Source organism: Lepus europaeus, chromosome 5 (assembly GCF_033115175.1).
Source record: "Lepus europaeus isolate LE1 chromosome 5, mLepTim1.pri, whole genome shotgun sequence".
Taxonomy (NCBI): domain Eukaryota; kingdom Metazoa; phylum Chordata; class Mammalia; order Lagomorpha; family Leporidae; genus Lepus; species Lepus europaeus.
The window spans coordinates 123996050-124022176 of NC_084831.1; the positions used below are offsets into that span (position 1 = coordinate 123996050).

Below are 26127 nucleotides of genomic sequence, written 5' to 3' on the forward strand. Positions count from 1 at the left end.
CAGCAAGAGAAAGGAGACCCCGACAAGACGGGATAAAAGAGAATTCAGAATTCTGAAACCTAAGTGAGGAGTGAATTTGAAAAATAAAGAATTGTTGTAAATTACAGTTTATCAATTGATTGAGGCAATCCGAGTTCAGCATCATGGTATTGGTATATTCACTCTACAAAAATTTATTACATAATTACTTAGTATGTGCTATGTATTTTTATGACAGTGAAAACAAAGATCTGATCTTTTGATTTATCATAAAAATTGTATCTTTTTTAATCATCTAGACTACTTATTAATACTTTAATACTAAATTTTAAAGTTGGGGTCAATCTTCAGTTACGTGCAATGAACACAACAAGAGAAAGCTTATTCTTACCAAGATAATTTTTCAATTACCAGACCTAACTACGAATGTTTTGATTGGATTAAAATGAAATATTTACTCACATCATTTCAAGAAAATTAATTTGTTTCAAGTGAGTGGCAGAAAGTTTAATCATAATAATCCTATCCAAAATATGTTAAATTGGGTAAATATTGAAAAGAAGCTATCAAATTCAGCTACAAGTGATTTTCATTCATTTATTTATTTGTCTTTGGAAGAGCAGTTTTATTAATAAGCAGATGGAAAGAAACAGATTTCTGAAAGTTGAGCATGAAGAAGAATAATAACTCTACGAGTATAGGTTCTTAGCTAAGATGTCTTACATTTGTTCCTGTTGTAGAGAAAAATAGGACTTTAGCTTGACCCATGTGCTTTTTTATAGCTTCTTTTATCTCTTTATTCCTCAGACTGTAAATAATGGGGTTAAAGAAGGGTGACAAAACTGCAAAGGCCAGAGCAATGGCTGTATCCCAGAATAATGAGTAGGTGGCCGAGAAGCGCAGATACATGAGAGCCACACTGCCAAAGAAGAGCAAAAAGACAGTGAGATGGGAGACGCACGTGGAAAAGGCTTTGCGGCGGCCTTCAGCTGAACGGATACGCAGAATGACAGCTACAATTCCAATGTAGGACATGAAAATCAGCATCACAGCTGTAATAATTTCTACCGCATGGACAATGTCCACTGCCTGAATCATGATGATGGCTTGTGTGTCTGTGCAGGCCAAGCGCAGCACTGGGAGGAAGTCACAGAAGATATGCTCCAGGTGATTAGAGCCGCAAAACGGCAGCGTGGAGATCCAGGCAATCTCGGGGAGGGGTGTGATAAAACCACAGACACAGCAACAGAAAGTCAGCTGGGCACATAGCTTGGGGGTCATAATAGTGGGGTAATGAAGAGGGCTGCAGATGGCCAGGTAGCGGTCAAAGGCCATAGCTGTTAAGAGACAGACTTCGCTGATGCCTGTGGAATGGAAGAAATACATCTGCAGGAGACAGCCATTTAAGGAAATGCTCCTTTGTTCACTAAGCAGGCTGGAGAGCATCTTTGGGATCGTGGCTGTGGTGTACCAAATCTCCAGGAAAGAGAGGGCACTGATGAAGAAGTACATGGGTGTGTGCAAGTGAGTATTCAGATGGACTACAGTGATGATGACCAGGTTTCCAACAATAATGAAAGCATAGATGAACAGCAATGGAATGAAGCAAATGACAGAATCTCCCCAGGAATAAGGGAAAGCAGAGAAGATAAACTCCTGAGTAGTGGTCCAATTGGGCTTCTCCATGTCCAAGTGGAAGTTGAGTGTTTCAACTCCCAGTGTATTCCAGTCTCTCAGGAGGTGCCCACTATTGTTGAGGAAGTAACTATACTTACAAAAAGTCAGCTTTGTGATAGACCCCTGCATTGAGGAGGTAAAGGAAAACAAAAGAAGGAAATGGTCCAGATTTTATATTTCTGAAACAAGAATATGACATTCTAACAAATTCCCATGCAGTGTTGATCCTCCATGTCTGAGGACTATATTTTATTTTATTTATTTATTTATTTTTTTTGGTCAGGCAGAGTGGACAGTGAGAGAGAGAGAGACAGAGAGAAAGGTCTTCCTTTGCTGTTGGTTCACCCCCCAATGGCTGCTGCGGCCGGCACGCGGCGCCGATCCAAAGGTTCCAAAGCCAGGAGCCAGGTGCTTCTCCTGGTCTCCCAGGCGGGTGTAGGACCCAAGCACTTGGGCCATCCTCTACTGCACTCCCGGGCCACAGCAGGGAGCTGGACAGAAAAAGGAGTGACCAGGACAGAATCCGGCACCCCGACCGGGACTAGAACCCGGTGTGCCAGCGCTGCAGGCGGAGGATTAGCCTATTGAGCCGCGGCGCCGGCCCTGAGGGCTATATTTTAAAAACCATTATATTCAGACAAAGAACTAGATAAAGCATAGAAGGGCTAGCAAACAATTAAGATAATATTCTTTTCTGTATTCAGATGTATTTCTGGTTTTCTAATCATATCCCCACAACTCTTTCAAAATGATTTCCTCAAACTCTTAAGTTCATCTGACTTTTGGCATTTGATTTGATTTAACATTTAAATGATAAAGATAAAGCCATCACTTGTGAATTCCTCCCACCTTTCCCACTTCCTTCCTCTAAATAAATCTCCCTCTCGGAATGTCTGTTGTTAGCTATGGTTCAAAGAATATTAGAGAAAAATTCTAGCAATGCTTGCATGTTATTTTATCATTTTTATCAAAAGGTGGGTCATTTTGCCTCCTCCTACCCCTTCTATTCTGCATCTTCCAAGTAAGGACTGTCAAAGTTGTTTTATTTATTTAAATATTTTTATTTATTTATTTGAGAAGTAGAGTTATAGACAGTGAGAGGGAGAGACAGAGAAAAAGGTCTTCCCTCCGTTGGTTCACTCCCTAAATGTCCACAATGGCCTGAGCTGTGCCGAACTAAAGCCAGGAGTCAGGTGTTTCTTCCAGGTCTCCCATGAGGGTGCAGGGGCACAAGGACTTGGGCCAACTTCTACTTCTTTCCCAGGCCATAGCAGAGAGCTGGATCAGAAGAGGAGCAGTTGGGACTAGAACCAGTGCCCATATGGGATGCTGGTGCTATGGGCGGAGCATTAACCTACTGCGCCATGGTGCTGGCCCCTCAAAGTTGTTTTGTAATAGAAGTTTTCCAAAGGAAATAATTCATGAAAACTGAATATATTAAGAAATAAATGCAGAATTGCTCTAAGAGAATTGCATGGAATATTGAGTGGGAGTGCAGAGCTGTAAGATTCTGTGGAATAAAATTTAATACCACACATTATAGGAGATTGCCCTATCAATTTATTCCATTTTCAGAATTATGTTTCATTGCTGTGCTAATTTAGTCTCTTCAGCTATCAGATATGCTCATATCTCCTTATTTGGGGGAAAATGTCTCTACACAGACTACTTCTCTCCTTTGTGTTAAGAACACTTTCTCTAATGTGTAGTGCATATTTATTATCTTTATTCCCTCTTGAATTCCTTTTGAAAAATTTTTCTTCCACCGGTTTTCTTCTTTTAAAGACATACTGGTGACTCCCTGAGCGAGAAGTCAGCAGTGTCAGTTTGCCCTTATTGCCACCAACCTCCAAAGGTCAATCTGCGACCCCTGAAGCATTTTCTTTTCTTTGGAGATTAACATCTTGCTATCCTGGTTTCCCTCATTGAATCCACTGTTTTTCATTTCCAAAATATGAAGGAACCAACAATTCAGTCATACATTTTTTCTTTTCATCCTATACTCCCTTCTACACAGACTAATACTTTACGACTTCAGTAATTCAAGATTATTTATCAACTTCTATTGGCCCATGGTTATTAACAGTGTGACTCCAGAATTCCTTATTCTGGGTCTCTCTCCTGAGCCCATATTTTTCCCAGTACTCTTGTGCTTAGAAATCTCACCTTAACTCACACTTTTTATACTCATCCATTAGAGACTCAATTGTTCCCTGAAGCAAATTCACATGTTGAGTTTCTAATCCTCAGGACTTGAGAATGAGACTGTGTTTGCATAGTTGGTTGTTAAAAATTAAATTAAATTAAAATGTGGTTATTAGAGAAATTTTTAATTCAATATGACAATGCTAAAGAACAGATTTGGACATAGTTTCAGAGAGATAATCATACAAAGACTCAGAGAGAAGATAATTACCTATAACACAAGGAGAAAGCAACCCCTTGAAATTTTAATCTCTGATTTACAGTTTGGGACATTGAGAAAATAGCATTTCTGCTGTTTAAGCTAATCAGTACTGTTTTTGACATCCCAAACAGACTAGTATATCACCTATTGGCACTTTCTTAGTATTCCTCAACAACTTTATTATTTTTGTAAACACAGATACCAGTTTTACTCATGTTTATCCCCCCCCTCAGTTCTTAAACTAATCATCAAGGCCTGTTTAAATTAATTTGTTTCTTGGTAATTCAATAATATATTTATTTTTGCTACTCTTACCTTGATTTTATGCCAAATACGAATACTTTAAATATGTGGCTGGTGCTGTGGTTCCTGCATCCCATATGAATGCTGGTTCAAGTCCTGGCCACTCCTCTTCTGATCCACCTCTGTGCTAATGGCATGGGAAAGCAGTGGAAGATGGTCCAAGCACTTGAGCCTGTGCACCCACAGGAGAGACCCAGAAGAAGTTCCTGGCTCTTAGCTTCCAATTGGACCAGCTTTGGTTATTCTGGCCATTTGGGGAGTGAAACAGTGGATGAAAGACCTTTCTCGCTGTCTCTCCCTATCTCTCTCTCTCGATACCTCTCAAATAAATAATTAAGAATCTTTTAAAAATAATAATACTTAAAGTATTGTAATGAATTTCAAAGTCCTCTGCTTCCTGTCATATTTTTTCTACTTAAGTCTCCATTCTCTAAAGGTCAATCTTGCCACTGTTCTCATGTGACTCCCCTTCCATACTTATACCTAAGTTTTGCTTTCTTTCATTGTCTCCCTCCAAACTAGTCCTTCTTCTAATAAGAAACCGTCTGTAATCCTCTTGGATAATTATTTTCTAATCACTAAATCAGGATAGAATGATATCACTTTGTTATCTTTCATTAATAATTGTCTTGTTTAGTGGATGTCAGTACAAGCTAATAGATTAATAGTTTATTTATTTTAGCTGTGGCTGTATTTGTTCATTGGTTTTGCAATTAAGCCTCATGAAATTCCTATGTCTTTACACATAATATCAAGCATTGTCTTTTTTATTGCTGTACTGAATTTTTTTGTTATTTAGTAGAAATCAAAGCCATATTTTCCTGTTGCTATGGCAACTTGCTACTTACCAATCTAGATTAGCAAAAGTGTTATTTTTTACACAGGTAATGTGCATTTTATGGTTTTTAAACTTCCCTAAAATGAAGTTCTCTTTCTTGAACTATTCTCCCTTCATGTCCCTTCAAATATCTATTTTTTCCTTAGTTCTACATATCTCTCTTCTCAGTCTAACTAATGAACATTGTATGTCTAAAGCCCCCTATTTCTGTTACTTGTGAAATTGTGTATGTGTGTGTGTGTGTTTGTGTATTGGAGGTGGGAAGTGTATGTATGAATCTATATTTATATACATATATTAATTACTTTTTTTTCTTTTTCAGTGTTCTTGACTTTCTTATATCTCCTGACTTTCCCCATAAGTTCTGATACCCCCAAAAGTTGTCAGCCGATCTCCTGTGGACCTCAGAACAAGATTTTACAACCCCAGGCTACCAGTTCTAGAAGTTCCCTGCTGAGCAGACCTAGGCATAATTCCCTAATCTCCTCAAGAGATGTGGCAAACTGATGAAATCTTTACTTAGTATATACTGAATTGATCTTCTGTATATAAAGATAATTGAAAATAAAAAAAAAACAACCTGGTGTTAAATTGGAAATTGCATAGAAAATTAATTAATTTTTTAAAAATATCATGTAGGATCTCTGTCTTTAATGTGCTGTACACTGTTATTTAATGCTATAACTAGTACTCCAACAGTATTTTTCACTTTGTGTTGCTATGTGGGGACAAACTGTTGAAATCTTTGCTTAATATATGCTGAACTGATCTTCTGTATATAAAAAAAAAAAAAAGAAAAAGAAACTTAGACCATAACTTGCAGCTAAAATAAAACTGTTTTCTTTCCAACTTAAAAAAAAAAAGAGAGAGATGTGGTTCAGACAAATAAAGGTTAAGGAAGATTTGAACCAAAAGAGAAAAAAAAAATCAACTTTGCCACTAAATTCTCTCCTATTTTTATCCAAAAATCAGAGATTATAAATCTAGTATAAATGTCAGATATTAATTATTCAGGAGTCAACTGGAAATCTCAATGGACTATTGAAACAATGATGGCTGAAACATTTCAGGCATCCATAACAACGTTCATCTGTAGTTTTAAAGCGATCCTTTGAGCATTTGCTCTAAGTCTCCCCAATATCCCTGCAAATTTAGTCATTGTACTAACTTGCTGTAAAACACTCTTTCCTTGAGACCTTCCCAACAGCTGGTAGTATCTAGTGATATGGAGATATGTTGTTATTTCTCCAGATATCTCCCATTCCCCAAAATTAGTTAATTCACTAACCTCGCTGTAGTTGGGTTCCAAAGTTGGAATAACATATGAGTGAGGACTTTATCTTTCCCTGACACTGATGTGGCGTACATAAAACTACTAAATTAAAAAACAATTTCCTTTCTTCTGCTGCTGTTTCTGTTTTGAATTCTCCACCAGAACTGAATTTCTTCATTAGCCAATGATCCATAGATCTCTCTCTCCCTGTAGTTCTCTTTCTTTTTATATTTCTCTCTCGTCTATCTGCCTACCTCTCTCCCTGCATATAACTAACTAGATAGTCTGTCTCGGGAATTCTACACAAATGACTCAAGTCAAGTAGAAAAACAAGCACTGTCATAATAAATCCAATTAAGAAAAACAGTTCAGGTTTGTAGTTAGGGAAATAATCATTCCAGGGAATTCCAACTCAGGACAAATGAGATAACCTGGGAGCTCTAGGCTTTGGAATGAAATTGTTTCGCTTTTAGTCTTCCCTGCCTTAGGTAATTCTAGTTAACTGATTTTAATGAATCAAAATGCTGAAAATTCTAAACCCAGATTTGCAGGATAATGATACAGCAGAAGGTAAAATATCAACTGTATAATGATAAAAAGGTAACTAGGCTTACATCCTGCTTGTTCTTGGGCCAATGTAATTCAGTAAAAAACAAACAAACAAACAAAAAAAACGCTCAGGCATGTTTTACTAAATTCATATTGATGTTTGAAGCTAATACTTTAACTGATGATATTTCCCTCTTTTGTTTTCTTTGTGCAGAAATCAGAGATTTTTCTAGAAAGGAAAATAACAGGCAAGATACTTTAAATGACTAAAGTACTAAAGACTAAAGCAAATTAACAGTGTAGTACAATGCTCCCATCAAGATTATTTACACAAATAATTTTGATTATTTGACTTCGTTCATTCACCAAAAAATCATGAGACCAAGAAGTTCAGTATAATGTGATCATGTGCCTTCAAAAAATCCATAGCAGAAATGATTACGAGTCAGTATTTTCCCAGATAGAAAGCTTCCTAATGGGTACATGAACAAAGTGGTTAGTGAAAGTATTCAATGTTTTTCTATGAACTCAAGAAGGCATCTCCAGGGGCCGGCACCGTGGCACACTAGGTTAATTATCCTCCTGCAGCGCCGGCATCCCATATGGGCATCAGTTCCTGGTTGCTCTTCTTCCAGTCCACCTCTTTGCTGTGGCCTGGGAAGGCAGTGGAGGATGGCCTAGGTGCTTGGACCCCTGCACCCACATGGAAGACCAGGAAGAAGCACCTGGCTCCTGGCTCCGGATTGGCATAGCTCCAGGCATTGTGGCCATTTGGAGAGTGAACCAATGGAAGGAAGACCTTTCTCTCTGTCTCTCTCATTGTCTGTAACTCTACTTATCAAATAAATAAATAAATAAAATCTTTTTTTTATATAAAAAGAAGGCATCTCCAAAGAAAAAACTGAGTCTGAATGAACCTAACATGCTAAGGTTCCTACCCTGGAGTAGAAAAATTAAGACTCAATCCCAGCTCTGCCCAATTATCAGAGAATATGCTCTGGAATAGGAATAAAAAGTGGGAGGCTTCCATTTACTAGGGCAGCTGGTGCCAGTAGAGAATGTGCTGAATCTAAAGCAAGCGTCTTATGAAATCAAGATCCAACAACCGGTTCTTACCCTTCCTTATAGGGACCAAATACACTCTTTGCTCCATAAGTTCTCTTTCTCTTTTCTTTCTAATTTGTATATAGGGGAAATTTTCATAAATTTCATATGTACAGTTTTAAGAATATAATAATACTTCCCATCCTATCCTCCCTCACTCAACTCATTCCCACCCTCCATCCTCCTGAATTTCTTTGTTTTCTTTTAATTTTTATAATGAAATAGTTTCAATTTGCTTTATGATCACAAGCTTAACCCTTTATAGAATAAAGTGTTCAACAAGTAGTAAGTATAAAAACCACTGTTCCTCAAAAGTATAGACAAAGGCTATAAGCAATAGTCAAATCTCAAAATGTCAATATCATGCATATATATTACAATTTTGTTCTCTGTATAGTAGACAGCACAAATCAAGGAACAAATATTTGTCTTTTGGGGACGGGCTTATTTCACTAAGCATGATGGTCTCTAATTGAATCCATTTGTTGTGAAAGGCAGGATTTCATTCTTTCTTACTTCTGAGTAGTATTTCATTGTATATATAGCACAATTTTTCTCTTAGCTAGTGTGAGTTGAGCCACTATAAATATGAGAATACAGATACCTCTTTCATGTGATTATTTCATTTTGTTTGGGAAAATAATCAGGAGTGGGATGGCAAGTTCATATGGCAGATCTATTTTCGAGTTTATGAGGCTTCTCCATGCTCTCTTTCATAATGGTTGGACGAGTTTATATTCCCACCAACAGTGGATTAGAGTACCTTTTTCCCCCACATCCTCACCAGCATTTGTTATAATTTTTTTAAGGAGAAAAAAAAACACACCCATCCTCAACAGTAGAGAAATGGGTTGTAAACAATCATTCAATCTCAAAATGTCAATATCACTCATTTACATTACAATTTCTGGTTCCCTACTAGTTGCCAAAGATCAGGCAAAACATGGTATTTATCTCTTGGGACCTGGTGTATTTCAGGAAGTATGATGGTTTTCAGTTGCATCCATTTTGTATCAAAGTACAGGACTCCATTCTTTTTATAGCTGAGTAGTATTCCATTCTCTCTCTCTCTCTCTCTCTCTCTATATATATATATATATATACATATACATATACATACACATATATACACACACATACACACACATATATACACACACATATGCACATATACTAAAGATCCATATGATGCTCAGTATGAGCAAGATAACCTCTGGGGTGACTCAGTGCAGGCCATTAGCTCTGAGGTTCTGAGGCCAGACACTGTAGTTCCCCAGAGACCTAGTTACACCCCATGGTCTATCATGCAGTCACTGAAATCCTATTGTCACAACACACAAGGCTGCTGCAATCATGGAGTGCAGAGGATCTACTCTACCCCCACGAACCTGCCCCATTTACAGAGAACAGAGACGTTCCCAGAACCAGTTGATTATAAGTGCTCTGCCTTGGTGGTTTGAGCCCCAGAGTCTGTGCTATGTTGAGAGGCTGAGGGCACCTTACAGACCTACATGGGTGCTCAGCCCCCTGTCAACCCTCCCAGCCAGAGCCAGCGCGGAACATGGGTTTTTCCATCTGGTAAAGTTCCCTGGCCTCAGGCATGCAAAAAAAAAAAAAAAAAAAAAACAAGCACACCTCTCCTGGTGTCAAACTAGCACCTTATTCCTGCCTGTTTCCAGGCACCCTTGTGACATGATGGAGAGAAAGAAACATTCTTTTATTTAACTGGATTAGATGGGCACTTGTCTCCAGCTAGAGCTCCAGGCTGGAATCAAAGACAATGTACTCCACAAGGTTCTCCCTCAGGCAACATTACCAGTGCCATGGGCTCCCACAGTTGGCTCTCACCTAGCTCTCCAGAGCTGGAGTCTCCTACAGCTCCCGGCTACCGGGGTTGTGTGTGGTGTCCGCTCTCATTTCTGCATGTCTGCAACTTCCACGCTGCTCCATGGCATCCCTCTTTCTTTTCTAAATTGCTGTAGAATTTTCACTGCAAACTTCTCTCAAACTCTCCTCAGGGAATGCACTTTCTCTGCTTTCCCTCTGCTATTTTCCCCTGTTCAAAACCAGCACTTCTTTTCCCTATTCAGCCATTTTGGAATCTCCCATTTGTTACTTTTTGATTGTTGGATGATAGCCATTTCTCACTGGGGTAAGATGAAACATATTTGTGATTTTCATTTACACTTCCCTGATAGCTAGTGATCCTGGACAATTTTTTTATGTGTTTGTTAACCATTTGAATTTCCTCTTTTGAAAAATGCCTGTTTAAGTCCTTGTTCATTTCTTTTTTTTTAATTTATTTTATTTTATTTTTTTGACAGGCAGAGTGGACAGTGAGAGAGAGAGAGAGAGAGAGAGAGAGAGAGAAAGGTCTTCCTTTTACCATTGGTTCACCCTCCAATGGCCGCTGAGGCCAGCGTGCTGCAGCTGGTGCACCGTGCTGATCCGAAGCCAGGAGCCAGGTGCTTCTCCTGGTCTCCCATTTGAGTGCAGGGCCCAAGCACTTGGGCCATCCTCCACTGCACTCCCGGGCCACAGTAGAGAGCTGGACTGGAAGAGGGGCAACCGGGGCTGAATCTGGCGCCCCGACCAGGACTAGAACCTGTGCTGGTGCTGCAGGCAGAAGATTAGCCTTTTGAGCTGTGGTGCCGGCCACGTCCTTGTTCATTTCTTAACTGGGTTGTTTTGTTGTTGAGTTTCATGAGCTCTTATATATATTCTGGATATTAATTCCTTACCAGATGTATACTTGGAAATTATTTTCTCCCATTCTATCAGTGGCCTCTTTACTTTGCTGAGTGTTTCCTTTGCTAGGCAGAAGCATCTTAGCTTGATTGTAATTTCATTTGTCTATTTTTGTCTTTATTGTCTGTGCTTCTGGGATCTTATCCAAGAAGTCTTTGCCTATGCCAGTGTCTCGCCATGTCTTCCCTGCTTTCTTCTACTAATTTCCTGATTTCAGGGATGGGGTTTTGATCTCTGATCCATTGTGAGCTGGTTGTTGTATAGGGTGTAAGATATGAGTATTGTTTCATAGTTCTGCATGAGGAGATCCAATTTTCCCATCATGTTAAGAAGTTGAAGAATAAAAACCATAGGATTATCTCTACAGGTACAGAGAAAACTTTTGATAAAACATATTATCTTGTTATGATAAAAACCTTAAGCAAATTGGGTAGAAGGAACATACCTCAACATAATGAAGGCAGTATAAGCGAACCCACAGCTGTCATCATGTTGAATGGGAAAAAAGCTGGAGCCATTTGTGCTAGGATCCAAAAACAGACAAGGATACCGACACTCATCATTTCTATTCAAGATAGTTCCAGAAAGTTTATCCAGAGCCACTGAGCAAGAAAAGGAAATCAATGGGATACAAATGGGAAAGGAGTGTGTCAAATTGTCCCTGCTTACAGTTGATATGATCCAAAATTAGGGGAATTTCTGTGTTTTAGGTGTGTGACTGCCATTCTAAAATCCACAGAACAACCTCCACTTGCCCAAGAAATCCTATATAATGACCCCACTGCAGCCAAGAGCTCTGGGACTGTGACTGTTGACTCTAAATCCCAGGGAGACTTGTGGGATCTGAAGAAGGTCCTGTCTCCATTTCATAGATCCAGACCTGCACTTATAGTAAGCCTGCCGAAGGCTTACTGTAAACTGTGATCACCATGTGGCATCTGGATAAGCTACCCTCCAAGTCCTACGATTTTTCACGTGTTACTCTTAGAACTCCACAGAATCACCCAGATTTACCTTGAGGGATGAAGGTAAAGACTATACTATGTTTTTGTTTGTTCTATAAGTCTCAGGGACACTTGTATTTTCCTTTGCAGCATACAAAAGGCCTTACCTGCATCCTGAAAATCCAGGTTTGCACCTGTTAGTGCAGAACCCCCAGAATAACCTATAATAAGCTGCAGGACATAGTTAAGGCACCCTCTGAGTCTTGACGCTCTGAGATTAATAATGTGCCTCAAGCCACAATATTACTCAGGCTTGCTTGTGAGACAAAATGACAGCCCTTTCAGTGCCCCATAACAGCAGGAACATGACTGCTGCCATTACAAACCCTGCAGTGATTGACACCTGACTCTGGGGCCGTGCGACACACATCTGTTATTTTCATGAATTGCTGCAGACTAGACAGTTATGGCGTTAACAGCCTCTGCTGAAGAAATAACTCAGAGATTATGCTTCTGAGCTTACCTAAACTTGCCTACATCCAAGCCAAAGCAACCACCCAACTGACACCCCACATTCCATTTAAACAAAAAAATTGTTGCCAGTGAAATCTACTCTATAACAAAGAAGGAACATTTACACTATGTGTTTAAATAACAATGTAGGCACAACAGAAACATGAAAAATCAAGGAAACATGACACTTCAAAAAGAACACAATAATTCTCTAGAAATAGATCCTGATAAATGAAATCTATGAAATTCATGGAAAGGAATTCAAAATAATGGTCTTAAGACATTTCAATGAGATTAAAGACAACAGAAAACAGAGAACTTAGAGAAATGAAGAAACCAATGCATGACCTCAATGAGAAATTTGACAGGGATAAAAAAAATCATTAAAAATAATCAGTCAGAAATTTCACAGCTGGAAATGTCAATCAATGAAGTAAGCCATGCATTTAAGACAATCAACAACAGAATAATTAATCCAAGCAGGAAAAAAGAATTTCTGATCTTTGAGGAAAAGTTTTTGGAAACAACCCTGTCAGAAAAGAACAAAGGGAAAAGAATTAAAAAGAAAAAAGAAAGCCTATGAAACATATAGGATATAACATTAAGTGAACAAATATTTGTGTTGTAGGGATATTTGAGGGAGAAGAGAAGGAAAATGGCATTGATAAACTATTTAATGAGACAATAGTGGAAAACTTCCTAATTCTTGAAAAAGACATAGCCATCCAGATGCAGGAAAATCCAAGGACCCTTATCAAATTCAATAAAAAGATATCTTCTCCAAAGCGCATTCTAGCCAAATTGTCGATGGCTAAGGACAAGGAATGATCCTAAACACGGTGAAAGAAAAATGTTACGTTATATAGAGAAAAGTGCACTACACAAATAACAGACATCTAAGCAGAAACATTACAGGTCAGAAGAAACTGGGATGATATATTCATTGGTAACAAGTCAGCTCAAAGGAATCAGTGGGGAGATTATAGTTCACTGTATCCCAGAAGATACCGTATGAACAAATAGAAAGAATAAAGCTGTAACACTCCAATCAAAAAGCAATGTCAAATAAGAGGAAATGGTGATTACCCAGCTTTGACCAGTGTGTGCTATGTACATGTATTGAAATGATACACTGTAGCCCATAAATATATGCAATTATTACTAACAAAAAGGATGTCATAAAACATTTGAATATGTGGGGTTACACTTCTATCTTAATATAGGAATCTAAACGTTAAATTTACAAAATATATTTAGTGTCTTTATATCCTTAGAATTGTACCTATGAAACACACTAAATATGTTCTCTTTATATTAATTAAAGCTTGTAAATAGAATAGAACATTGATTTCTGATGGCAGCACGTAGAATACATTTCAAAGAGAACAAAAATGAAAGCAAAAATAATGCAACTTGTGACGGTATATATCAATATCAATCTAATCACTTCTGAATGTATCTGAGACTAATTACAAATAGTTTAATTCAAACAAATTGGATGGATTCAATCAAAAGAGTCAAATTAAAATGAAGGTTCTATTATACTCAGTTCCAGAAAAATAATATCAGCAAAATATTTTAATAGTATGAAATATTACAATCATAAATGATAGCAAACTATTCCTAAGAATATATTTTTTATTTTTAATCCAACACTTGTTATTATAATATTCTTTAAAACATCAAAACAAATGATAAGGACTAATGTCTGCTATGGTTTGAATGGTCTCTCCAAAAGTTATGTTGAAATTTAATTGTCATTATACCACTATTAAGAGGTGGAGCCTTTAACAGGGGATTATGCCATAAGAAGATTTCTGTCTTTATGAAAGGATGAACAGCATTATCACAGAAGTAGCTTTGTTATTGTTAAAGTGGGTTATTCTAAAGTGAGCTCGGCCTTCTCTTGTGATTGCTCTTGTGCAGGCTCACTTTCTTCCACCATGTAATGATGCAGCATAGAGGCTCTTGCTAGATGCCATCACATGATTTTCCCAGTCTCCAGAACTATGGGAAATATGATTCTTTATTTATAAATCATGCAGTCTCAAGTGAATCTTGATGTGAATGGAATGGGAGAGGGAGCGGGAGATGGGAGGGGTGTGAGTGGGAGGGAAATTATGGGGGGGGGGAAGCCATTGTAATCCATAAACTGTGCGTTGGAAATTTATTTTTACTAAATAAAAATTTTTTTAAAAAAATGTTCTTTTATAGCATCTCAGAGTGGACAACAAAATTGGAAGATATTACAGCTAACATTTATTTTGCACATGCTCTGTGTTATGCAGTATTCTAAGTACTCACATAGCATAATTCTTTTAATGTCATAATGCATATGAAATCCTACTTTTAAAATATGTTAGTATTACATTCATAGGTGAAAAATTTAACATGTAGAGAAATTAGTTAATAACTATTCAAGGACACAAAGATAATACATGGTACCATTTAAATACAAAATTTAACCATTTTTCCAGATCTTGTTTTCTTAATTACTGTATTTTATAATCTATGATTATTTTAAGTCACACATATCATAACACTTAAATAATAATATTTATGTAATTGATAATATCGATGTTCCTAAAATATAATATTGTCTTAAGCATTTTATTTCATTTCTGTATTTTATTCATCAATGCAATTCACCAGAGATAGTCTATAATAGCATAATTAAGCATGTTATAAACAAAATAAATATGTATAAACAAAATGGGAAGAACTGAGATAAATAGACATAAAATAACAATATGATGGTGAATGAGTCATATGCTAATTGTATGGTTTAGTATGTTAATGTAACATCCATGGTAAGGGATGCTCATGAGCTAGTTTTAACTTGCTAATGCAGTAAACAACTTCTGAGGGCAGAGAAGCTTCTTAATTGCAATCTTCATGTCCTTATTTCTCAAGCTGTAGATGACAGGGTTGAAAAGGGGAGCAAGAACTGCAAACATCAATGCAATGGCTCTGTCCAGAATTTGTGGAAAGGTGGTAGAGAAACGCAGATACATGAGGGATACACTGCCATAGAACATCAGAAAGACACCCAGATGAGCTGCACAGGTCGAAAAGGCCTTCTGGCGGCCTTCGGCGGAGGGAATTCTCAGGATCACTGTGATAATTCTGATATAAGAGAGGATGATAATCAGGATAGAGAAGATGATAGCCACAGCATGGATCACATCCTCGATCAGAATCAGGGATGTGTCTGTGCAGGCCAAGCGCAGCACAGGTTCAAAGTCACAGAAAATCTGATGAATTTGGTTGGGACCACAGAAGGGCAGTGTGGATATCCAGGCGATCTCTGGCAGCAATACAAGAAAGCCAAAGATACAGGAGCCTGCGGAAAGCTGAGCACACAGTCGGGGTGTCATGATGGTTGGATAGCGGAGAGGGTTACAGATGGCAACATACCTATCAATAGCCATTGTGGTCAACAAAATCCCTTCTGAATTTCCCAGTGAGTGGAAGAAGTACATCTGCAAGAGGCACCCAGTTATGGAGATGGTCCTCTGCTCACTGATGAGGTTGGAGAGCATTTTGGGGATAGTAGCAGTGGTATACCATATCTCCAAAAATGAAAAAATGCTGATGAAATTATACATGGGGTTGTGGAGGTGAGTATCCATCTTGACTGCAAAAAATACAATGAGATTCCCAATAACAATGAATATGTAGATGATTAACAAAGGAATGAAGAGGAGAATGCTACCTTCTTCAAACTTGAGGAATCCAGAGAAGAGAAACTCTCTCACTGTGGATGTCTGGTTACTTCTTCCCATGATCTCATCGAGTTTAGTTGTTAGAAACAGAGACACAGCCCACCTCCGAGATGAAATGTAAGCAGGTGCATTTGTTAACATAAGAGTCAAATGAGAATTCACTTTAGGTAGACAAAGTACCTCTCTTTATTTATAGATTAATTTTAAAATTATTCACGTAATGCTTACCACATGCGAAGCGCAAAGTAGGTTTGCTAAATTCAGCAGTGAAGAAAATAGTCTCTACTTTCATTAAACATATATTCTAGTAAAAGATACAACTAATAAGCAAAATATTTATTTATTTCTTTATTTATTATTTCACAGGTAGAGTTATAAACAGTGAGAGAGAGACAAAGAAAAAGGTCTTCCTTCCGTTGGTTCACCCCCCTAATGGCCTCTACTATGACCGGCACTGCGCCGATCCAAAGCCAGGAGCCAGGTACTTCCTCCCCATCTCCCATGTGGGTGCAGGGACCCAAGCACTTGGGCCATCCTCCACTCCCCTCCCGGGCCACAGCAGAGAGCTGGACTGAAAGAGGAGCAACCTGGACAGAATCTGGCGCCCCGACCGGGACTAGAACCCAGGGTGCCAGCGCCGCAGGCGGAGGATTAGCCAAGTGAGCCACGGCGCCAGCCCTAATAAGAAAATTAGATACCAAGACTATCATGTTTACTAACTAAATTGATTAAAATAAAGCAGGATGTTAATAGTGGGAGTGCTAATAATGACCTTTTCTAACAACTTCTCAAATTGTTTTGAATCACATAAAAACAAATTTTCTAATGGCTATTGGTTACAGATTAGACAATACATTTAGGTCTGTCATTCACTATATAATTACTGTGAAGTCATATTCCCAGTTTCCAGCATTCTGATCCTTTATTACACCACAGTGTAGCTTTGATTGTGGGTAGAGAAGAGGGTAAGGTACATAGGCAGCAATATCCAGGTAAAATCTATCCCCAACAACAGACAAAAATTAAGTTAGCAGAAACTGACTAGCACAAAGAAGGGACTGAGAAATTAAGCAGTGGAATGATTTGGATTTTTTTAGTTCGGCTCCCAAAGTGTCACACTACATAAGATATTGAAATGAAACTATTTTTTCTAAAAGTCTAAATCTCCTTATTCTGACATAGATGATTAGGTAATGAGAAAGATAAGAGCCAAAACATGAGATTCTACCATAATTTAGGTCCCTTGATAATATTCCCCTTGTAAGTGACATGAAATATGAAGATGTTGTCTCTAGAAACTGTGCAGAGACTCATCTCTGTCCTCAGGGAGTGTTAGCATCTCAAGCCAGGGAGCTGGCCAAACCAGCAGACAGTCATTCAAGGATACGGCCGGCGCTGCAGCTCACTAAGCTAATCCTCTGCCTGCAGCGCTGGCACCCTGGGTTCTAGTCCTGGTCAGGGCGCCGGATTCTGTCCTGGTTGTTCCTCTTCCAGTCCAGCGCTCTGCTGTGGTCTGGGAGGGCAGTGGGGGATGGCCCAAGTGCTTGGGCCCTGCACCCACATGGGAGAGCAGGAGGAAGCACCTGGCTCCTGGCTTCGGATCCACACAGCGCACCAGACATAGCAGCCATTTGGGGGGTGAACCAACGGAAGGAAGACCTTTCTCTCTCTCTCTCTCTCTGCCTGTCAAAAAAAAAAAAAAAAAAAGCACAAGTGTTTAGAACACCAAAGAAGTTATAAAAAAAAAAAAAAGGACAAGCACTTAGAATACTAAAGCAGTTAGAAAAAAATATTTTTTGGAAAAATATAGACTATAAAAAAATGGACTTTTTATGCAACTAAATAACAACACTCACTTATGCCTATCAAGATAGTAAATATTTTTCCTGAGCTAATACTATGTTTTAAATTATCTATAAGAGAAATTAATTTAAAATGTCATATAGGTTTAATCAAGAATTGTATTTGAAAATTAAAATGAAGTCAATGCTTGATATCTGGCATGCATCAACATTTTTCATAAATCTTATTACAGAACAAAATATGTATCTTAAATAAATTCAATTAAGAACTAGTTTATATTGACTAATTTTGTCAGACATTACTTCAACAACTTGTGGTAAATCAAAGGTCATTAGGAAATTAGGGATTATTGATTATTCTAATCCTTTAGATTTTCATAAACAGGGTTACTAGAAACATGAAAATGTTATTGCTCTACAGATATCAATTGTTGTTAACTCATCTACTGTTTGTAGACAATTTCTTCCTGGTTCTCCTAGCTATGTTGTATGAATAAATAATCTTTTCAGTGTAGTCTTTAACTCTTTTCTCTCTTAACTCCAAACTATTGAAATTTGACATTTACTAGCTCTTTGACATTATATAAAATGCAAGATGTGTTACTAAGCTGCTGATGAGAAAGTTGATCAATCCAACAAGTATATTCACAAATTCTCAATATAATTTATTTAAAGATGATATTCTGAGTTAATGAAACTGGATGGCACAAAATTAGTTAGCATTTTTTAATCACTCAAAGCTGGTCACTATTAATGAATTGACTGAGCAAAAATGATAAATAAATTAATCTGAACACTTAATATAAATAGACTTTTATTACATTAAAATGTGATTTGGCAAGAAGTAAAATTTGATTATTAGTAGCCACAGAATAAGACCTTAAATCTATTGATGGAGAATGCAAAAAGGAAACTTCTTTTGCTTTTCCTGAGGAAAGTATTAGCCACTTCAGTGGCTCCCTCAACAATGAAACTACCCTCCTGTCTGCATTGCTCCATCTGACTGGTGACTGATTAACCGGTTTATGGGGTTACATGGACAGATGGGAGAAAACAACTTTTCTGATCGTATCTTCTTACTCATAGTATTGAAGCAAGCACCTGAAGGAATTACTGTTAACTTTCTTTTTGAATCCTTGTTTTATTTAGCTATTACAAGATTTGGTAACTTAAAGCTCTCTTTCTCTCTCTCAACTTGACTGAGACCCTGCACTACACACGTGAAAAGATTAAAAAAGGGGAAAAGATTTACACTATCTTCATTTTGAAGTCAGTGTGGAGACCACTACTAATTTCTGAATACAGACATCCTGGGTTTCTAAAACAACTGGAATTATTTTTTGCATCTTTATTTATTCCTAAAGTAATTCATGTTAATCCTTTTAATAGAATAGAGGTTCTTATGCTTTAGCAAAATCAATTTTCCACTTTATAGAGATTAGTATGCCAATTATAAATTAATCTGTGGGAGACTGGCCGGAGAAAAGAATTGACCAATTCCACCTGGAAGTTAGCTTAAAAATTTCATCTGGGGATAGAAAACGTGTTCCATTTGAGTCACTATTCTGGGAGAAGATTTTCATTAATAGATGTCTCTGATATATCTGAACTCTTTATTTCAGTAATGGTCTTAGTGGTTTATATTCACTTGGCTGGGGCCAGAGGGCACAGTGTGAAGTGGCATCCTCCTGCATCATAATTGGAAAATCAATCGCTTTCTCTCCTCTCTCTCTCTCTCTTTCTTTCTCTCTCTCTCTCTGTCTCTTTTTCCTTTAAAATAATCTTATAAAAATGGTCTAATTTAGAAAACCGTAAGGGTGTGAAAGCAGGGAAGCAATACAATTACCAATAAAAATGGCATTGTGCAATCTATTATGCCCCAGAAAAACATAATATCATCATTGATTTCTAATCATAAAGTTTTCTCCTTTATATTGAAACTAGATCCATTCAGCCATTCATGCAATTTCAAATATATCACAAAATATTGTTGAATCAAAGGAATGCTAGGTACCTGTTCTTTTCTCTGTAGTTGGCAGGTGATATATATTCTCCTTAACACACGACAGCCCTCTTTCCTGGATTCATGTGGACTCTTCTCTTACCTCTGACAGAGACAAGGAGGCCTCTCCCCATTCCAGGTGTATGCTATTTAAGTCACTTCAGTTGAGCCATACTTGTTTTTTAAAAGGTTTCACAGTGATGGTCTCCACTGGGGCATTTCCCATTGATAACTAGGAAAAAACAGCAATTCTGTTTCCCCATGGCTTAATTATAGAAATCTCTCCTTTGATGCTTTTCTCATTAGTGTCCTGTAGTGTTGGGAACTCCTAGAATTTTAAGAAAGTATGGGCCTCTTTAGATGTTTTTGCTCAGAATCAGTTGGTTATTTGAATGCACATTTTAACAAATAATTGTTTTCAATAAAATTAAAGATTAACATTATATATTCATGTATGTGTGTGTTACCTTCTGTAAAAGCTAGTTAAAATGGACGACTTTTAGAAGTTAATAAATGGCCGGCGCTGTGGCTTAACAGGCTAATCCTCCGCCTTGCGGCGCCGGCATACCAGGTTCTAGTCCTGGTTGGGGCGCCGGATTCTATCCCGGTTGCCCCTCTTCCAGGCCAGCTCTCTGCTATGGCCCGGGAAGGCAGTGGAGGATGGCCCAAGTCCTTGGGCCCTGCACTCGCATGGGAGACCAGGAGAAGCACCTGGCTCCTGGCTTCGGATTAGCACGATGCGCCGGCCGCGGCGGCCATTGGAGGGTGAACCAACGGCAAAAAAGAAGACCTTTCTCTCTGTCTCTCTCTCTCACTATCCACTCTGCCTGTCAAAAAAAAAAGAAGTTAATAAATATAAATAAAAATAAGTTTTGAAAATACATCGAGGGGCCAGTGCTGTGGTGCAGTGATTAAAGCCCTGGCCTGAAGCACCTGCATCCCATATGGGCACTGGTTCAAGTCCCGGCTGCTCCTCTTCAGATCCAGCTCTCTGCTGTGGCCTTGGATAGCAGTAGAAGATGGCCCAAGTCCTTGGGCCTCTGCACCCACATGGCAGACCCAGAAGAAACTCCTCGCTCCTGGCTTCAGATCAGCACAGCTCTGGCCGTTGCAGCCATCTGGGGAGTGAACCAGCAGATGGAAGACCCCTCTCTCTGACTCTACCTCTCTCTGTAACTCTGTCTTTCAAATAAATAAAATAAATCTTAAAAAAGAAAGAAAGAAAATACATCAGGGCCTGTGCTGTGCCATAGCGGGTAAGGCCACCACCTGCAGTGCCGGCATCCCATTTGGCTGCCAATTCGAGTCCCAGCTGCTCCACTTCCAATCTTGCTCTCTGCTATGGTCTGGAAAAACAGTGGAAGATGGCCCAGGTCCTTGGGCCCCTGAACTGGAGGAGGCTCCTGGCTCCCGGCTTCAGATCGGCACAGCTCCAGGCATGTGGCCAACTGGGGAGTGAGCCAGCAGATAGAAGACCTCTCTCTCTCTCTCTCTCTGTGCTTCTCCTTCTCTCTGTAAAAAAAAGAAAGAAAGGAAGGAAGGAAGGAAGGAAGGAAGGAAATACATCATTGTAAATTCCTGAAGTACAGAAATTTGTATACCATAAATAAAATTTTAAAAACATATAAAAATTAAAAAGTACATATGAGTACAAAGTTAAAAGTAGAGATTATCTCTTAAATTTGTACCCAAAGTTAATCAGTTAAAGATGTAATTTCATTTTGTTTATAAATTGACAGTCACAACTCATTAGTGAGTGATGAAATTAATTTCAAAAATGTTTTGATACTAGAGGATTAAGCTTATGATTATAAAATAAACTGAAAATATGTCATTGTAAAAATTGAAATAAAGAATAAGAAAGGCAGGAGGGGGAGGGTGGGAGCATGGGTGGGAGGGAGGGTAGGATGAGAAAAATTGCTATGTTCTTCAATCTGTATATAGGAAACACATGACATTTTTCACCTAATATAAATTAAAAAATTGAAACAATGGTTTTAATGAAATATAATAGGAAAAAACAATAGAAAAGACTAGAAATTTCATATGCAATACATGTAAATATTATTTCCTTATTTTCTGTTATAACTATAAATGTGAATATGTGTATGTTCTGTAATTTAAAATACATTCTTTTTTTAAAAAAAGATTTATTTATTTATTGGAAAGTCAGAGTTACACAGAGAGAGAAGGAGAGGCAGAAAGAAGGAGAGAGAAAGGTCTTCCATCCGCTGGTTCACTCCCCAGTTAACTGCAACAGCCACAGCTGTGCCAATCAGAATCCAGGAGCCAGGAGCCTCCTCCAGGTCTCCCACACAGGTGCAGGGATCCAAAGACTTGGGCCATCTACTACTGCTTTTCCAGGCCATAGCAGAGAGCTGAATCAGAAGTGGAGCTGCCGGGAACTCGAACTTGCCCCCATATGGGATGCTAGCACTACAGGCGACTGGTTTAACATGCTACACTACAGCGCTGGCCCCTAAAGTACATTCTTTATTGTGAATCACTGTCCACAAGGTATTTTAGTGATTTCACTTGCTCCTTATTACCCCAATTTTCTGCTCTCATTGGAAGTAAGACTCTATGAAATTTCAACTTGAAATGTCCAATTATTCCTTGATCCCCTCCTATTAAACTCCACCGCTCCATGCAAACTTCTCTTGTTAAGTTTAACCATGAGCTCCAGATAGCTAAACACAGTTCCTATTTCACTGTTAATGTCTTCACAGTCCTATTTTCTGGTTCCTCTTATTTTCATGAAATCCATGACGTTGGAATGCTCCAAAACTCAGAATATTATCATTAAGTTTCATGGCTTTGAATACATATGCTCATTAATCACACATATGTCTCGTTCCCAGCTTTCACAGCTGAATAAGTGATTTAACAGTCTACTCAGTACTTTATTAGATGTCTAATAGTCTGTTAAACTCAATATATGAAGAGTAGGCATTTGACATATAGGTTAAGACATCACTTGGGATGCCTGAATCTCATATGGAAGCTCCTGGATTCATGAATCACCCCCACTCTTTTTTATTAGATTATTTGTTTTTATTGACACCCAAAAATTATGCATATGTATGAGGTACAATGTAATATTTTGATACATGGATACATTTTAATGATCAAATTAGGATAAGTGACATACATCACTTCACATATTCAAGATTTCTTTGTAGTGTGAACATTCAAAAGCAAGACTCAGCCCCACTCTTAATTCTCACGTCCTAATAATCATCAGTAATTACTATAAACAGCCTTATGACAACAAATTGGAAAATCTAGAAGAAAAGTCAGATGTCTGAACATATACAATCTACCAAAATTGACTGAAGAAGACATAGAAAACCTGACAGACCAATAACCAAGATGGTTTAATTAGTACTAAAGAACCTCCCAATAAAAATCCCAATGCTAGATGGCTTCACAGCTGAATTCTACCAAAAGGACTAATTTTACTTCTTTCTCAAGATATTCAAAACATGTGAAAGGGAGTGAGGGATTTTAGATTCTCCCAAAATCTTTCTATCTATCTAGTCTGCATATCTTAAATCCTAAGCCAGGAAAAGAAAGAGCTGTATATCAATATACCTGATGAACATAGATGAAAAAATCCTCAACAAAACACTAGCTAATGGAACCTAACAACATATCAGAAAGATCATTCACTGGGTCAAAGTAGGATTTATCCTTGGAGCACAGGGGTAGTTCAACATATGCAAATCAATAAATGTGATACATTGCATTAACAAAAAATTAGCAAAAATAAAAACCATATGATTATCTCTGTAGATGCAGATAAGCATTTGGTAAAATACAACTTTCTTTATGATAAAAAAAATCCTTAAGCAAACTGTGTAAATAACAAACATTCCTCAACACAGTCAAGAAAATACATGACAACCCCACAGCCAGGTAACATCCAGAAGCAGAAAAGGATACTTACTTTCACCATTTAGCCGGAGCCATTATGCAAGAAAAAAATCAAATGCAAACAAATTGGAAAGGAGGAAGTCAAATTATCCATTTTTCAGATATTTTTCCCTATACACAGGAACCAAAAGATTCCACAAAGAGACTATTGGAACTAATAAAGAGTTTGGTAAAGTTGCAGAATATAAAATGAACACTCAAAAATCAATAGTCTTTTTATACACAATGCCATAGTTGAGAAACAACTTGTAAGATCAGTCTCATCTGCAATCACTACAAAAAAAAAAAAACACTTAAATATCTTGGAACACCTTTGACTAAGGTTGTGAAAGAGCTCTATGATGAAAATTACAAACCATTAAAGAAAGAAATAGAAGAAAATACAAAAAAGCGGAAAATTTTTCATGTTCATGGATTGGTAGAATTAATATTATCAAAATGTCCATTCTATTGAAAGCAATTTACATATTCAATGTAATTTCAATCAGAAGCAGTCAGGCTTCTCTTCCAAGCCAAGATCATCTTCTGGTTATCATTTCATTAATCTCTTTCAAATGGAAAGAAATGGTAACTGATATAAGGATACTGTGAAAGTAGAATGAAAGAGCAATAAGGGAAATTTCAGGTGTGGAAGTAATAAATACGACAGTTGCTTAAGCCATAATACCTCTGATTTGGATAAAATGATGTCACACTATTTAGAGTTACAACATGGAGAAATCATTCCATTATACTCTGTTAATAAAACAAAATAGATATATCTGTAGCAGACTCCCTTTACCATATCAAACAATAATTCTTACATAGAAAATTGGAAAGAACATCCAATCTGTCACATGGAAACAAAATGTGCAGTGACTTTGCAATCTTATTGGTTAACATTTAAAATTTATGGAGATGATGCAATTTCTTTGAAGAGATGTGAATGAATTGCCATCAGCACCCAAAGACATTGGACATCTTTTGAGAACATAGGATTTTCTTGATGGCCTCTTTCATGTCTTTGTTCCTCAGACTATAGATTATTGGGTTGAAAAATGGAGCAAGGACAGCAAACATCAGTGCAAAGGCTTTGTCAAGAAGTGGTGGGACTGTGATGGAGAAGCGTAGGTACATGAATGCCACACTGCCGAAAAACATCAAGAAAATAGTAATATGTGCTGCACAAGTGGAGAATGCTTTCTGACGGCTCTCACCTGAGGGAATCTTCAAGATCACGGTGATGATCTTTAAATAGGAAAGGGTGATGATGGAGACAGATGTCAGAATGGAAATAGCATGGATTACATCTTCAACAAGAATCATTGATGTGTCTGCACAGGCCAAGCGCAGCACAGGTTCAAAGTCACAAAAGAGTTGATGGATTTGATTGGGGCCACAGAAAGGAAGAGTAGAAATCCACACAATCTCTGGAAGCAGCATAACAAAGCCAAAAATGCAGGAGGCAGTGGACAGCTGAATGCACAGTTGAGGGGTCATAATGATTGCGTAGCGGAGGGGGTTACATATGGCAACATACCTGTCAATGGCCATCAGTGTGAGAACTAGGCCCTCTGAGACCCCAAGGGAGTGGAAAAAATACATCTGCAGGAGGCACCCAGTGAAAGAGATGGTCTTCCGCTTACTGACCAGGTTGGAGAGCATCTTGGGGATGGTCGCAGTGGTGTACCAGATCTCCAGAAAGGAGAAGATGCTGATGAAATTGTACATGGGGTTGTGCAGACGCTTGTCCAGCCGAACAGCAAAGAAGATGATGAAATTTCCAACAATAATGAATATGTAGATAAAGAGCAAAGGGATGAAGAATAAGAGGCTGCCATTCTCAAGCTGGGGGAAATCAGAGAAATGAAACAAAGTCACCATTGTCTGATTCTCCTGATTCATGTTTTTAGTGGCATCATCTGTTGGCTGATGGAATAAAATACAAGTATAATTCTAAGTATATTCAAAGACAAATGGAAACTTAATTTGCAAGCCAGTGATCAGCCCTGAAACATGATTGATTAAGCAAAACATAGTATCTGAATTGTTTTTCAAATTATAAAGTGATCTTATCATATCTGCAAGCACTTTTGGTAATTATAATATCTTATGCTGTCAATTATCCTCTGGATAAGTCAATGATTTTATTGTTTAGACATATAAATTAGGCTCCACTATGGAAACTTAGTAGTTTTTATTGAAAGCCTTAAGACTGCTTAGAGTATGATTTTCACTTTATCAGCTAAGGAAAATATTTAAAAATTTTTTTAAAGTGTTCATAAAAATATATTAATTGGAATATTAATTGGAATAGCAATTTGGAAACATTTAGGCATATATTTTGA

General features: G+C 37.8%; 3 protein-coding genes across 3 annotated transcripts; all 3 read right to left on the bottom strand.

Annotated features, from left to right (window-relative positions):
* Nucleotides 1-684: 684 nt before the first annotated feature.
* LOC133759231 (olfactory receptor 6K2) lies at nucleotides 685-1665 on the bottom strand. Its single transcript, XM_062190175.1, has one exon. The coding sequence runs from the start codon at nucleotides 1663-1665 to the stop codon at nucleotides 685-687; it is 981 nt and encodes a 326-aa protein (XP_062046159.1).
* Nucleotides 1666-15169: 13504 nt separating this feature from the next.
* LOC133759232 (olfactory receptor 6K3) lies at nucleotides 15170-16120 on the bottom strand. The gene has a single exon (XM_062190176.1). It carries the CDS (start codon nucleotides 16118-16120, stop codon nucleotides 15170-15172), a length of 951 nt encoding a protein of 316 aa, XP_062046160.1.
* An 8616-nt stretch (nucleotides 16121-24736) lies between these two features.
* On the bottom strand, nucleotides 24737-25684 carry LOC133759233 (olfactory receptor 6K3-like). Its single transcript, XM_062190177.1, has one exon. The coding sequence runs from the start codon at nucleotides 25682-25684 to the stop codon at nucleotides 24737-24739; it is 948 nt and encodes a 315-aa protein (XP_062046161.1).
* Nucleotides 25685-26127: the final 443 nt, after the last annotated feature.

Excerpts from the sequence above, each read along its gene's own strand:
- LOC133759231 (XM_062190175.1), bottom strand. The coding sequence starts at position 1,665 with ATGGAGAAGCCCAATTGGACCACTACTCAGGAGTTTATCTTCTCTGCT.
- LOC133759232 (XM_062190176.1), bottom strand. The coding sequence starts at position 16,120 with ATGGGAAGAAGTAACCAGACATCCACAGTGAGAGAGTTTCTCTTCTCT.
- LOC133759233 (XM_062190177.1), bottom strand. The coding sequence starts at position 25,684 with ATGAATCAGGAGAATCAGACAATGGTGACTTTGTTTCATTTCTCTGAT.